Source organism: Leiobunum rupestre, chromosome 4 (assembly GCF_980474605.1).
Source record: "Leiobunum rupestre chromosome 4, qqLeiRupe1.1.hap1, whole genome shotgun sequence".
Taxonomy (NCBI): domain Eukaryota; kingdom Metazoa; phylum Arthropoda; class Arachnida; order Opiliones; family Sclerosomatidae; genus Leiobunum; species Leiobunum rupestre.
In genome coordinates, this window is record NC_143387.1 from 65,162,390 (window position 1) to 65,178,698 (window position 16,309).

The window sequence follows — 16,309 nt, forward strand, 5'->3', positions numbered from 1 at the left end:
ATTATATTTAGCAATTATAATAGTATGATTATAGTTTTCTACCGATTTTATTTTGAAATAAATAGAATAATTTTATGGTGCTATAATAATTCAGGAGCATTTAGTATTTCTTACGTAATTTAGTGGTGGGGGTTTTTCCAATTTCTACTCTTTGTTACGGCGAAGAGAGGGTTTGTCGAATAGGTCGATTTTTTGCGTTACGTAATTTGTGAACCACGCCTTTAATAAATCGGTTACACAATAGAACTCAAAAAAACCGATTTCCATTCTGAGTAGTAGACTTCGTTTCGGTCGGTCAATAAGTTCAAATTGAGAACCGCCGATAGACTGCGAGCTGATACACTGTATAAGTCTTCGCAAAACGGAATAGTCGTGATGGAAACTATAGCAGCGTTGCCAAAGGAATTCGCGAAATGCATTATGGATGATCGCTTTCTTTACCAATGACGTCAACAAATGTTACCACTAAAGTTAAAAACCAGAAAATTTCTAGGGTGAACGTTTCGTAACGCATAGTCTACTTAATAATTCACGTTAAAGACCTGTAGCAAAAAACACAAAAATACCTTAAAAAGCGAACGCTCATAATTCATTTCGTGGAGTTGCTAGATAGCGACTTAGTCTACGCAACCTATCTATTGCACTTGTACGTACAAAGTAGACCTTGAGAAACGCAATGAAAAGAATACCTTTACCCTCAAATGAAAGTCTAAAGCCCACCATATTCAATTACCAGCCAGGGTTACACCAATACGGAATTTCAATTACGACTGAAAGACAAAAATTCTAAACAATTCTTTACCTTACCCCGTTCCTTTTAAGACGAAAATGGTCTGATTAGACTGGCAAAACACGCGCCAAATAAGCGCCATCTGCCGACCAATAATCGACAAAGTTTCAATAAGACTATTCCGCGGGTAAAGTAAAAGGGAAAGTCGTAACTTTTAAAGTTCGGCTGGCCGCCGTATCGGAGTTAGAAGCGCCCATTTTCAACGAGACATTCGGCTGTAAAGGGTCCCATAAAAGAGCGATGGCAGCGACGCGCGGCGGATAATCCCCGAAGCTTCTTCATTCGTCCGTTCTCGCTTCGGGGCGACTGCAGCGAGAAGCTGAGGAGCGGAAGAGCGAGGAGAAGAGACCAACTTAGATAGTGAACGGCGTTGCACGTGCCGCGCGCGTCTCAGTTGAGAGTTTGATCCGGGATAGGCCAAAAGCGGATCACACTCCCTCCTCCGTTCGACGCTATTTTCGACCAATAAATTTAAAACGAGGCTATTCACCCCGATAAACACAATGCTATAAAAAAATAACCGGCGTCCGACGAAAGGAAAAATAAAATTGAAGTGAATTCGCTTGTCAACTATTAAGTGTGGATATCATACACGATATACTAGTCAAATAATAAAAGGGTTAAATGGTATTCGCGATGAGTGAAGGAACGAAAGGCGAAAAGACATCAGGGTATCACGGAATAAAATGGTGACGCTATCGGTATGAGTGGGAATTTAACATCGTTATGGGTGGAAGATATCGAAAACGCCAAAAACTCGTCCTACCTGTATTTGTCGCTGACCACGCTGGTGACCACCGCTACGACGTCTCCCTCGGAGCGTGATTTTGAAGAGGCCATCGCCGAGATTAGCAGCGGCGAAGCGGAACTGCAGTTCCCGGCGTACATCCGCCACGCGGCCACCCTGGTGTGCGGGGCCGTTTTGGCTCTCGGGATCATCGGGAACCTCCTGGTGCCTGTCATCGTCTCCAAGACCAAAGAATTAAGGAATTCCACTCACTTGTTCCTCATCAATTTAAGCGTGGCCGATCTCTTAGTGCTGGTGGTATGTTTGCCCACCGTCCTCATCGAACTCCACTCCAGACCGGAGACTTGGGTGTTGGGAAAAGGAATGTGTGAGTTAACATATTAATTTACGAAATACTTCGTACGCGGTGTTTGAATTTGTGGAATGAGGTTGAAAATGTATTCACCTTTTTCTAATTGAGTCCTTAGAAGTTCAATTTTAATGGTTTCATTTAAATTTCTTCAAAAAACCCAACTTCTAATACTATTTTAACGTACCAAACCAAAGTTCAAATGAGGAATCGTTGACCTTAAAATGAAAAAAAAAATATATATATTTCGTGGTGTCAAACTATTTTCGTCATCTAGTAACTCTTCGGATATTAAAAAATAGACCTCTAATGCAGTTACCCCTGATAAAGGAGCTTCACCCTTGTCATATGTGTACGGCCGTATAGTGTGTGTAAAGCACTTTAACCTTTCGCGCATGCCTCGCGTGATTGGAAACTGTGTTAGTAATCGTTTTAAATATCTACATCGTTGGCGGTTATTAAATGCTGATAATTTCGAAACTGGGAAATTAAGGTTCGTAATTCCTGAATAATCAATTCAAAATTATATCCGAATCCGTTTTGAGGACTACAACGGAGAGTATGAATGTAACAATGAGTCTATTGATACTAATAATTTATTGGTACTCGAATATATAAAGGTATACTTAGTGTCTCAATCCTGTATGGGATTTCATACATTTTAACATATGTAACATAATTACTCATAAGTATGCCTCTGTATAACATTTCCGTATAAAAAATTTCAGTGAGTTTTTGTTTTATACGGAACATACAATAAGTGGACCCACAAATGCAAAAATTCTTATAATCATTGCGCTATTGAAAAGGTTACCATGGCAACAAAATCACGTGATCGCGTGGCACGAGCTAAATTATGGATTGTTAAAGTTAGAAACGCGGGAGAAATACTTCACTAATTTTCTTTTCCCAGCACTAAAGCTGATGACGCGTTTTTCGTCACGGAGTCGGAAATGACTTGATTTGCATCATATCCCGTAAACAAGGTTTCATTAAAGAAAATACTTTTATGGCATACTTATGAGTGATTATGTTATGTTACATATGATTTTACTAAGAAAGTAATCGGGTTAACTGAAAATAGTCTCGAGTTTTCATGATTCCAGGAAGATATTCACCGAATACACGAGTCTGCTTTCGTACCGGATTGCCTTCCCCCACTTACCGGCAAAAAGGGGGGAAAGATTACGAGACGAAAACTGGAAGCACGAGGTGAACAGGCTGCTATCCAGATTTTCTCTCTTCTCCTGGTTTACCTCACAGAAAAAGGAGCTATCATGAACCTAGATAAAATTTAAAATTAAAATACCACTAAAAATGGATTTCAAATATAAAGCATCAAAATTTAATAACTCATGCCTCAAAACAAATTTAGTTAACCTTTGAAAACATATCATATGATAACTAAGTCTTCTATACCTAGATGTAGAATTGAGGGGATCGTGTTAAAGAAAACCCCGAGAATCTTTTCAATATTTTAAATTTCTTTTGAAATAAAACAAAAAAATTGGATTTGGGTACATTTGTTCGAATTTCATTCGTCCGAACGGTGGTACATTTGTTCGAATTTCATTCGTCCGAATGATCATTTGTCCGAATGCCGGAAAACAGGATCGTATGTCCGAAAACGTATTTCATTTGCCCGAAAAATTTATCACAACTTTTGTTGGTGATTTAGTCGTTCAATTTATATTAATAATCGTTTGTCCGTTTTTTCGAACATTAGGAATTGGTTGTTTTTTTTTAAATATTGTTAATATAAGGAAATAGTAACAATAACGTGAACCTAACCTAACCTAACCTAAAATATCCACAACATTCAACGCAATTCCCATTTACTAACAAACAACGATATTTACAATGTAGTTTTTTATTTTTAATTCTTGCACTAAAAAAAAATCCGGACCAAAAAAAAGCAGCAATAAGAAATACTAATTTAGCGACAGAATTCGGACAAGTGATGCTACCGATTCGGAAAAATGAATCAAACAAGTTGTCCAATTCGAACAATTGAAACATTTGTTATTTCGGCGGCTCGAACATTTGTTCCACCGTTCGGACGATTGAAATTCGAACAAATGTACCTACCCCGAAATTTGAACGTAAGTGTCAAATAAATATCGACTTTTAGGGCCAAAATAAGCGAAGCGAGGTTCAAAATCCCTAGTGTTCATCGGTCCAATCAATAAAAAACACACAAAAAACCTTGTTGTAAAATCACTCTTCCAACTTAAGTGCAACATCTCAATTTCAAATTCGACCCTTCACCCTGACGTAAATTAAATAAATTAATCTTTAGCGAACGGCAATAGTACAAAAACCCTGAAAGAATAGAAAAGCAACCTTCGAATTAAAACTTAAGCTAACCAATTTAATTCGCTTCAAACGAAGAAAAAAATCGACTGGCTAAATAACAATGGGATCCGTACGCTGGCGAATTCCAGAGAATTACCGAATGAGAAAGAAAGGGAAAGATTCCCCGTCAGGGTCCTCAGGGACGCGCGGTTGCCGCTACTGTTCCGAAGGAAGAACAGACCGGGGGGGAGTACTTAACGGGCGGAAAAGGCCCAATACGACGTAATTAGTAGAAGGCTGGTAATTAAAGGACTAGCTCCGGAAATCGGTACCCAAGGATGGAGGGGATAAAAATGTAGCGGACGACAAAGTCACGACTGCACTCGGGAACAGTGAATCTTCTGGCGATGATGAAAGAAATAGAATCGATGCAGCGAGGAATCTTGTAAAAATCGCCCCTTTCCAGCCGCTAATTTTATTACCAGCGTCTATTACTGGTACTTAAGCCTTGTGGTTAAGGTTAAAGGCGTCGTGGAGACCCGCAGGCCGAGCAGACACGGAGGTAATTAGTTAGTCTCCGTCTCCGCCGCCCACGTCGCTTCGGTATTTAATCACACCCTTTATTTACAAGGCGTCAACAAACAGGGAACGTATATATAGTTTTAGCAAGAATATGGGATTATAGCCTATGGTACCATCATCGCTTACTTAGTAGCGAAAGTTGGTCGGCTCTTTAAGCGCAAAACGTAACCATAGATGGCGATCGTCCACGTGAAAGAGTGTCATTCGATATTGAAAGCGCACGAACTTACGCTACGACATACGCCAAGGCGGGGGTTTAAAATCTACACGGTTCCGTATTCTTGGTACCTCAATGCATACTTGGCTTTAGGGATTATCACGGGGGTGTTCTCGCGGAAACACGAATGAACTGGCTGACTGAACATTGGGTTACGTTAATAATTAATAATTGTCTGTATTCAAATGAGAACATCCTACGGTAGGATTTCAGTAAAGTTATCAACTAAAAGGGTTCATCGGTTCTTGCGTCCAACGCAAAATATGGCGCGCAACGCGAATTCATAAGACCAAAAATGCGCTCTGCAAAATTTTGCTATATAAATGCTCTAATTATTTTTCGACAGATTGCAGCAGACGATCCGTATTCAGTTTCAGGTGTTTACATATATGTTATGCTTAGCATATAAGCTAACTTCGCTAAAGTACACCTTAAAGGGGAACGGCCAAGCTTTTCCAAATATGGCCTTCTTTCCGTATCAAAAGATTAACAAGACGTTCAATATACTAACACGTACCTTTTTTTGTCTTGAAAAAATAGCTTTTGGCCCAAAAAGTTGAAAAGAAAAATAACGCCAGGTGTTTGGGTTTGAATTTTCGCCGCCATCTTAGGGGCTGCCGCCAGCGCCCCTAAACCCGTATGAGCGATTTGCGAACTATCCTAACTTTTAAAATCGCGCAATTTAGGCTTAAGTCTCGTATAACTAGAACGCGCCGCGCGTGCAAAAGAATTTTTTTGCGCCTTCAGCAGCGCGCGCATTTTCGTTCTTTTTCTGTCTCACCGACTTCTCACCAGGTGTCGCGGCGGACGCGCGCTTTTCGATTTCCCGAAATTTCTTTATTTGATTAAAAATTAACCACTCAATATTTTTTGATGCGGCTTACGCCATAAATTTTAGTTTTTAATGGGCTATAGGGCTATCTAACTGGTTAAAGCTTGACCGTTCCCCTTTAATTTACAAATGGGATTGTAAAATTTACGGAAAAAATGTCTAGAAATAATTCTAGCAGATAATGTGCTATGCAATAAATACACGTGTCACGTTCTCTAGCAATATTAGAGGTTTCAGTACAACTCAAAACTTCCTTTTTGCTAATTAAATTGTAAACACGCGTTTTGTACTCCGTTTACCTAAAGTATTTCGGACCTTCAGACGGTTTCCGTCGCACGTAGAATATTTTTAACTTTCTGCGCGCAGCGGCGTTTGAATATTTTTATGAATCGCGATTTTTGCTCGATCGCCAAATATTTTGCCCAGGACTCCTATTTAAAAGACCTTTCTATAAATTCCTAGCCAAACAGGCCAAACACTTTCACAAAGATAACAAAGCATTACTTTAATCTGTAGGTCTTCTAAATCTATTTATTCTTTGGTTATTAAAATTCTGCTGATGATCATTCCTATTTGATTCAAAATATAGCTAAGGTAGCCTAAGTGAAGATAGTATATTTCAAAATATATTAATTCCATAACTGAACTATTTACAAAATCAATGACATCTAGTTAGTTAACTATTTATAATGATTTGAATAAAACTATCACCGTGAAATAAGTAGAATTTTCATCAAAAATCCACTATTTATCCAGACAACTAGGTTGGCTGCCAGATAAACCTTTTTTGAGCCTCCCTGGTTCATGAAAAATCGGGCCAAACCTTCAGACTTTCTATACACAAAAGTAAATAAGCGCATAACTAACTAGTATTTAATATTGCATTGAAGTCGGACGCAATAGGTGTTTAAAATTATATGGTCACTTTGCCACATGCACCAGCAACATATTTCTAACTTTGAAAAAAAAATGGTGTGAAGGCCACTATACCATATGCACCCAATAAAACTTCTTTTAGAAAATAAAGTGGCACACAACATTTTGTTAGCTGTACGACCCAACTAGGTAAAAAAAATGGCCTTTGTTGTAAGTTTCACTCGTCGTCTGCTTTTTCAAATGCCGAATTCCTGCGTTCCCGACGTCCCCAACGCCAGATAAATTTATCGGATCTGGCGTAGACGTTCGCGTTTACGCATAGAAATGGGTTGCTGAAACTCTCTAATAACGTCAGATATTGCTTATGACATTTATCAGAAGCTTACAATAACTCTCACACCATAGAAGTCTCATCCTAGTCATAAAAATGAAAGATGTACCTTCGCACGCGAATTTTTCTCCCAACAAAATTAACAGCGTGTATTACTTTTCCTAACCGTGTAAAATGTTACAACTACACTGCATACGAATATGAACTAAATAATAATAATAAATCATTTTCCCGATTTAATAGTTTTAGAAACTCGCTATATAATGGAATTCGCTCCACACTATGTTATCTTCCATAAAACATTTAGAAAAATCAGCGGGAGCAGGGGAGGTACATGTTTCTAACGAATTACAACAGTAGGATGGATACTTCTATCGTAAGAGATATATGATACACTTCTGGTATAACGTATACCGCGAAAAAATATCGAGTTACTTAACGTTAAATTTTGATGGATAAGGCCGCAATTTTGGGAAAACGTTCGTTGTCTTTACTAATTAAATTCGATACTCGGAAATCGATAGCAACGATACGTCTTAGGTAGAGAGTCCTTTCATTTAGGGATAACACGACAGAATATTAATATTGTAAGAAAACACGCGAAAAAGGAAGAGGCAATCAGAGCGAGGCGTTCTATCACCTTATAAGGAAAATGACAAGATTTAGATAAATTTAAAATTAAACGGAAACTATAACATTGGGAATAACAAACACTTGACGAGAAGCTTCGCCGATTTCCTAATTTAACCGACGAAGAAAATTAATCGGAACTCCAAAAAAGTTATTTAACACATACAATCTCTGTTGATAAACGTAATGTAGGAGTGTTCCTTTTCATATTTTAATTTATTTTGGTTCAATCGAAAAGATGTTTATAAAATAATTTCCCAAACAAAATTTGTCGCTAAGCCTCGGCCATAAGACGGCGAACGCGTTAAATTCGAGAGACTAGTACTTGAATTGGACTTAAAAGCAACGCAGCAAAGCCTCGTTGCAATTATTTCGCCCCAGTAAACGTAAGCTTGGGAAATCTCCACCAATCGTACGCAATTTAGGCGAAGGTATGGATTCCTGTGCCCCCTATATACAGAAAAAAATAACTAGCTTTGATATTTTAAAGATAGGAGTGTTTTTGGCACCCCACACATAAAAGACCACTTGGCACCCGGTTCAAAATGTACCCCCTGAATCAGGGCCGTTTTAACTAAATTTGGGCCCCAAGGCAGAGTTGTGGTGTGGGTCACTGTGGGCCCTCCCTACCAGAGTTGCAACTACTCAAATATACAATTGTATAGTACAAGTGATAAAAAACAAAACATTGTAATAATACCTTTTTTTAACGTTGTTTTTACGCAGACTTTATTCGTAGAAATGGTAAAATGCACACTCAATCCTGGATCTAGTAGTTTTGATAACCATATTTTCTTAAAAGTTTGTAGTGTGGGCCCCCTTGTGGTGCGGGCCCCAAGGCAGTTGCCCCGCTCGCCTGTGCCTTAAAACGGCATTGCCCTGAACGCGGGTCGGTACGCCTCTGCCTATAATTCACTAGGTTTAACCATGGTTTAACGAACTGCCGAATACGACTTCTATCGTATCATCCAGGTATTACACTAGAGCAGCCGCGTACATAAGTCGTAATTTCCGAATTTCCTCTAGCGTAATAATATTCGTAATGTCAAGAAGAGCGCGGAATAACACGAGAATTAGTGAGCGTAAATTACCTCTAAACACGGGAAAAAGAATGATGGGTGAGTTCTGGCTTTTGTCTTTTCGCTACCTGAGAGCAAAAGTCAAGCAAGTCGAGATACTTGACTTTTGAAAGAAAATCAGAATAAGAATATTTGAGTGTTTTTACATATTTCCTGACTCAATTCTCAAACATCATTTCATTATTTAACGTTATTTTAATATTTTTAAATATTAGATTAACATTATAGTCTATGTGGATTTCAATTTTAAAATTAGATTTTCTCAGATCGTAAGTTTTAGACTTGCTTGACTTTTGCTCTAAGGTAGCGTTTTGTCGCGTATTGATAACACGTTCGCGGGCTTAATCTTCTCCGTCGAACGTACGTCACTCGTCGGCAAAAAAAGCACCGTCGATCGTTGTCGTGGTACGAGGGACGTTAGCCGCAACTCCGAGGACGTATCCGCCGTTGTTTAATGGAAAGCTAATAAGACCGATACGTTTAGGAAACTGCGATTAACGTAGAATGTAGGCGTGAAAAAGAAGCGCTTGTAGAGCGAGTCCGTTCTCGCTGACGGAGTGTGCTGGGAGACGACCCCTTCGACGTAAAACCGGCGTCCAATGTGATTTACAAGCCCTAATATCTTGTTCAAATACTCTTTTTTCCGCGGCGTTCAGTTTTCTTTTATCCTGGGGGGCCGTGTCTGGCCGTCCGTTGCCAGGTCGGTCAAGTGTCAGGGGTAGTTACGCGCTCATAAAAGGAAAGAAACCTTCGCCTTCATCCCTTAATCTCTTTAGCGAGTCAGTTCAGAATCACCAGCGTGCCCGACACTCCTTTTTCCCGGATCTCTCTTCGCTTTCCGTTTTCTATCAAAGCGGCGAGCGCCAATCTCCACAATTCGAGGCGCCAGAACTTAATTAAAGATGCAGCCTCTTCCAATTTCATCATCCACGCGACTGTAAATAGTTATATCAGGAGTTTATCATATATCTCTTACGAGAGAAGTATCCCATTTACCGCACGTATTACTTCGCCTGACCACGTTAAATTTTAAAATTATACTGCGTGGGAATAATTTTCTCTTTGTAATAGTTTTAGAATCTCGCTAAATGATGAATTTTCCCTCGCACTTTCGAAAAATCAAGCAAATAACATAATCAGAAATAGTAATACTTCCTTGGTAAGAGATATTCTATATACTTCTGGTTAAATGTATTTTTTAGTGTAAATCCGAGAAAGAAATTTCATTACATTTTGGATGTTCTTCTATGGGCAAACTTTTAAAGATTATTTTTAGCTTTTCCTCCGCGCATCTCATTTGAGAATGGTACTGGATATCATATAGACCTAGATTTGCCTAACTCAACAATGTGGATTAAGAGATTCAACTGGGCCGTTGACGTCCGGCATTTCGCTTGTACAACTGGCTAGTAATCTATTTTTCGGGACCAAAATGAGTGTAGACCAATAACCCTTGGCATTTCATTGGGTCCTAAAGGTCAAATATTAAATGAAATAAACTAATTTATCGTCATTAATGATACATTTTTCTAAGCCTCGACCTAATCCATTGTCAAAAATAAACTGTATACTTTCGATAAAAAACAAGAAAATGTAAGTTAATACCAGACTCGGATCAATTTCCGGCGCGTTTAATGCGCTTATAAATTGAAGGCCAGTTCACATTGTCTCTCGGGCTGGAATGGTTTCTGGTTTCCCTCGTTTTGCCACTGTGAAAAAACGCGCAAAAAGGGGCAAATACAACCCGTGTGGCCTCGGCTTAGCAGTCCTTGATAGAAAAATATCTGACAACTAAATAGCCTAAGCGAAAGTATGTTTCCAAAGGCCGGGCCTGGAAAAAAAGGAGTGAGTGGTTCGGCGCACTTAATAGCCTGTGGAGATTTTCTTTAGCGCCATCGAAACGCGTCTTCAGAAGCTCGCGTTTTTCGCGCGTCAAGTGCTTTTGCGAACCGAGGGTTTTTGAAACATCGAGAGATACAAAGCGGGAAAAAGTTTGTCAATGCGAAAGTGGAGTACAGATATATTTCATAATAGCTTCGCGATCTTGTTTAATTCTCAACCAATTTTCTTGTATAAAATATTTCTCAATTTGCGCAAAGCCCACTTTCGCGGAGAACAGAAAAGATATGTACATATATAAATTCGCAAATTGCGTACATGGAAACAAACTTTTACTAGGTAGCCCTTAGAGGTTCGATTCTAATAATTTTAGTTATACTAGATGGCGCCAGCCTAACACTTTTTGCGGGGAAGGGAATAAATGCTTACCCATTTGAAATCACTTATAACGCTCCTTTTACGGACAAATTATACTCTAAAGCCCCATTTTCATGCTCGCTGGTAGCGGGTAAAAATCGACAAAATCCGCTTCCGCTACACATTTTTTCACTTTCCGCGTCGATCTGTTTCAAACAGATATTTTAGCTTTATTTTCACGCTTGCGAGTGGCGGATGCGAATTTTGACGATTTTTATCCGCTACCAGCGAGCATGAAAATGGGGCTTAATGATAAACAATTCAGCCCAGAAAAAATATTTTCATCGCGGATTTAGATACAGTAAAATATCAACGTTAATAATAAAATAATAATCAGCTAGGCTAATACCCAAGTCACCACCTTAGGTCCAAGTCATCAAGCGACTTTGGAAGCCATTAATTCAGGTGGCCAGGTTACAATGCGTAGGAGGGTAGTGGCAAGTCCTTCATGCCACACGAGCCAACAGCTCCTTAAACTTACTATTACCGTTAACCTCTACAAGTTGCGCCATCTGATAAAAATTCGAGTATTTAAAAATTGACCTCTAATGGTGTAACTTCTGTGACGTGTTCTATCCGAGAAAATATTGTAACCTCAGCTTGAACTAGCTGGGGTGGGGTGAAATGTCTGCCTTCAACCCTAAAATTAGATTGATTATTAATATTCCAAACTGTTACGAAAAAATAGTAAAAGGGAAGAAAGCAGGGCCGAAAATAAAACCCGATCGTGATCGATTAGATGCAGATTATACGAAAAATGGCCCCTTTTTGGTAGAAATTAAATCCATTGATTTTCGTCCAGCCTTTTTCTATTTTTGGATTCCCCGGGGATGGATTATCGTTTTTTTTTTCAATTCCTAATTTAGATTCCACTTTTTACAATTGCTTTCTCTTCTAACTGTCCCTATCTGTCAAATGAATTCGAAATATCACTCATTCCAACTCAAAATGTAGTTTATATAAAGTAAAGTTCGCCCTAAATACCTCGCTAAATACACAATATCAATTTCGAAGGACATACCAAATCAAATTTAAAAAACCCTCTTTTACCTTGATTTATACGAGACAATATTAATATTTTTTAATATAAATTCAATTTCAAAACTAAGGAAAATCTGTTCTTGACCTTTTCATATTGAATTTCGAATTAAAATTAAACTACCCACACAAAATATTTCATTCTAGGAAATATTAAATTTTTATATATTAACCTTAACCTTAAATTTCCGATCTCATTTCAAGCCAGGTATTTTCATCATTGTTAGAAATATTATCTAGGGAATATTTAAAGTTTAACCAGAAGATATCTTTAGGTGAAACACGTACCTTCACACGATAAAAATATGCGATAGAAATTCGTTATTATAGTCATTTTTAAAACTTTTACGTAGACAAATAAGAGATTATAAATAATAAATAAGCTCTACATCACAGGGCTCCATTTCAAATTCTTGGGCCTCCGCGAGATTTTGAGCTGCGGTTTGATATAATTAGTTTCGGTAGAAAATTTTTAAATACCGAACATATTTCTTTTTAACGGCCAAAGGAATATTTCAATATTTCGTTCATTTATCCTGTGTTCGTTCAATGAAAAAATTCAATGAAGTTCAAAATCTCAACAACGTTTGTTTGCCTCAGATGGAACCGCGAAACGAAATACTATGTTGATAAAATCGTGTGTCAATCGTCATACTAAAATTTTAAAATAAAATACCGTTTCTTAATTTTCTTCGACTTTTTTTCAAACGAGGGTGCACATGGCATGAAGTGCTTGCCACCACCCTCCTACACTCTTAAAAAAAGGGCTTATTTTCAAACCTTTAAGGGTTTTTCTTGTCCCATATTTAACACCTTAACAGGTTTATAAAGGATGTTATTCTACACCTTAAAAAGTAGTTTTCCTGATAGGGTGTTCATTTACACTGTTTGGGGTGCTAATGTCCTCCGTTTTGGTTCCTTTGTTAACAGTTTGTGGTATAAAACTATTCCCTTCAGGGTTATTATCTACTCCCTCTAGGGTACAAGACAACTCCTTTTAGGGTACCAAACGACTACCTTCAGGGTGTTACACTACCCCTTTAAGGGTTCAACAATACTCCCCCCAGGTAGCAAAATAACGTTTGTAAAATGATCAATATTTGGTTTTTGGTCAAAATAACGTTTAATGGTTATTATCCCACTAATTATAAACGTTTATATTTAGTAAAATATTGACCTCTTTTAGAACTCATGTTTTCATCAAAATAGTTAGGTTGAAAAAACCACGTTATTTACATTATATTTATCACATTCAAAAACGTCACTTTTAATGTGGATATTAAGGTTAAAATAACGTTATATTATTTAACTTTTTAAGGATATATCTTTTGACAAACATGAGACGTTATGTTTTTTGCTATCAACTAATTTTTTAATCTAACTAAATATAAACTGTATTTATATGTTTGTTTGTCCGCTATAGGAATCTACAGTTTTCAACTTAGGTCGACCAAATTTGTTATACTATCTCATGGTACCCTGACTGTGGTTTTCAACGGTTACGGTCGGCAAAACATCTTTAATTAATTGGATTAATTTAAATATTAGGTATATCCGCTATACAAAGATACTACACTTTGGTCTTAGCCAAAAGACCGAGTTTCTTCATTCTTTGGCCCTACACACGGAACACGATTAAAGTATAGTCATGTTTTTTAAAAGCCTTCTTCCATAGACACTAGGCCTTATGATAAAAAAGGAAATTATTGTGTTATCAACGTATAATTGTTTAAATTTGGATAAATCAGTTGGTTATATGGGGTACGGTGCCATGCGTGGAGAGAGTTACGAGACCGTTGTACTTTCGTATTGATTGTGACGATGTTTGTCACTGCCGCTACTTAGTAGGTAATTGCTTGCACTGTTTGATGAACGGTATATACCTAAGGGAAAAAATGCTGTTGTGTAGTATATTCCCGGGAAATATCGGGTACCCTATTTAGTTAAGTAATTTACAAAATAATCAAAACCGACGTTACATCGACTTTAGTCCTATAACGTTTATATTAGGTTCATTATGCATCGTTTAATAGTTATATTAACATTTCATATTGACGTTTAATAGACGTAAATCAAATAACGTTTATACTTGGGTTTCTGTTAGTATTAAAAGACTTAATATCAACCGTTTTATAAACCGTCTATTTTGGTGACATCGTCAACCATTTCATAACGTTTACCTCTCAACATAGTTTCAACGATTCACAAACGGTTTATCAACGAGATTTTGCTACCTGGGCCTTAAGGGTTCTATAATACTCCCTTTAAAGTTTGAAGCTACTCCCTTAAAGGTTCTAAACTACTGCCTTAAGGGTGCTACAATACTCCCTTTAAAGTGTTAAAATACTCCTTTTAGGGTACTAAACTACTGCCTTAAGGGAGCTACACCCTTACCAGGTGTTAAATCACTCAATTTACGGGGTAATATAACACCCTTTATACACCTTTTCAAGTTTTTAATTTGGGACAATAAAAATCCCTTTAGTGCGTTTAAATTAACATTAAAGAGTGTTTTTTTACAGATATTACACCCTTAATATACCATTAACAAAACCTTTTTTTAAGAGTGTACGCATTGTAACCCGGCCACCTGTTTAACGCATCAAAGGTCGCTAGATAACTTTTACTTAAGGTGGTGCCTTGGGTATTAGCCTAGCTGATTATTATTATTATTATTACTATTATTATTATTATTAAAACCACTGCCCTACATCACCCATTTGGTGGGAAAATCGCACCCATTAGCAACTGACATAAAACATAGCAAACTAAATAAAATACATATCATTTAATAAACGGATAATATATGTTTTAGTTAAAGTTAGATCGGAGTTAATGCCATTTATTAATATAAGCCATTCTTCAAAAATTATTTATTATCATAAGAAAATATTACCTAATTTCTGAAACCTTTCAATTATGTATCTTTACATACGTTCAAGTTAGAAGATAATACGTAGCGCAACTATAGACTTTGTTTTCATGATCCCCTTAAAATTTTATCCGCCTACATGGAGGGAAAGCCGGGCTGGAAGAAAAAGTCGGGGGGGGGGGTGAGTTTTTCCTTCGGGGAATCATAAGGCCAATTATATAATGAAATGAACAAAATAAAAATAGGGAAAATTAAATATTGATAAAATCCGAACGCTCTGTATCTGAATTACCAAGAAGACTATAGTAAGAAGGTATTTCGTAAACGCCAGATAATAATTTTTTTAAAAACCCGTATTCTTGTAATAATGTATGCTAAAATAATCCGAATGAAAACATTATATATAGTTAAGTTTCCGGTTGGCGAAACTCTAATATTTGTACAACAAATATTTTCGCACCAAAATACATTCAGGTATTAATAAGTAGAAAGTATTTGAAGAAATAATATTAATATATTATAATAAGTTGAATTATTTATTATATAATAACAAGAATGAATTTATTTATACCAAGAATAAGCTCAGCTACCTCAAAATTTCGTACGGCAGATATTCCACCCTGCTCTTTGGGGCCTTTGATTTTCCGTGACATTCTTCAACACCATCTATGTTTACGTTTTGTGGTTAAAAAGCCAACGAATTTTCGCTAGGAAGTATGCGAGGGACCGAGGGTGGCTCCAAAGGCTAATGCTATTGCATCATATAACCCGGCCACCTGAATTAAAGGTATTATAGGTCACTAGCTAGTGCCTTGGTGAGAATGCATATCCTGAGACGATCACGAGAGGGATAAATAAAAACGAAGGTAGCCTTATTTCACACGTCATTTTCAACTTGGTCATTAGGGACGGTAGACGTGAGTTTTAAGGAACCATTGAGAAACCAGGTTGGTTTGATTGGCGTTCAAAGGGGCGTAGAGAATGCTGGTGGACCGTGAGGTGGATTGAGGGAACGCCAAAAATGATTTCCAAGTAATTATTATCTATAAATATAAATAAATTAATTATTGTATCATTATATTCTATTATAACAGGAATGGTATTTAATTTTAAAGTAAGTACGAAATATTCACAGCACCTGGTAGTCCCCTTATGAGTAGAACTTAGCTGTGAAGCACTTGGAACACTTCTACAGGCGTTTTTAGGTCAAAAGTAGACAATATGAAAGACGAACAACGTTTTTAAGGGTGAATGTCCTTTAATACGCGAAACGGGTAAACAAATACGCCTCAGCAGATTCGGTGAACAACTTTCGTATTAACAATCAAAATTGATTAGAGAGTACAGGTTTTCGACAATAAATTTCATTACAATCACTAAATTTGTTAACTCTCATTAGCTTATCTATAGTAGC

At 37.3% G+C, this 16,309-nt stretch overlaps 1 protein-coding gene across 1 annotated transcript in view; it reads left to right on the forward strand.

Moving 5' to 3' along the window:
* Positions 1-1,493: 1,493 nt before the first annotated feature.
* Positions 1,494-16,309, forward strand: part of LOC149948780 (growth hormone secretagogue receptor type 1-like) — a 36,276-nt gene continuing 21,460 nt past the window's right edge. Inside the window, exon 1 of the mRNA XM_090171150.1 lies at positions 1,494-1,905. Within this exon, the coding sequence (XP_090027276.1) occupies positions 1,494-1,905 (412 nt within the window). The remainder of the gene's footprint in view (positions 1,906-16,309) is intronic.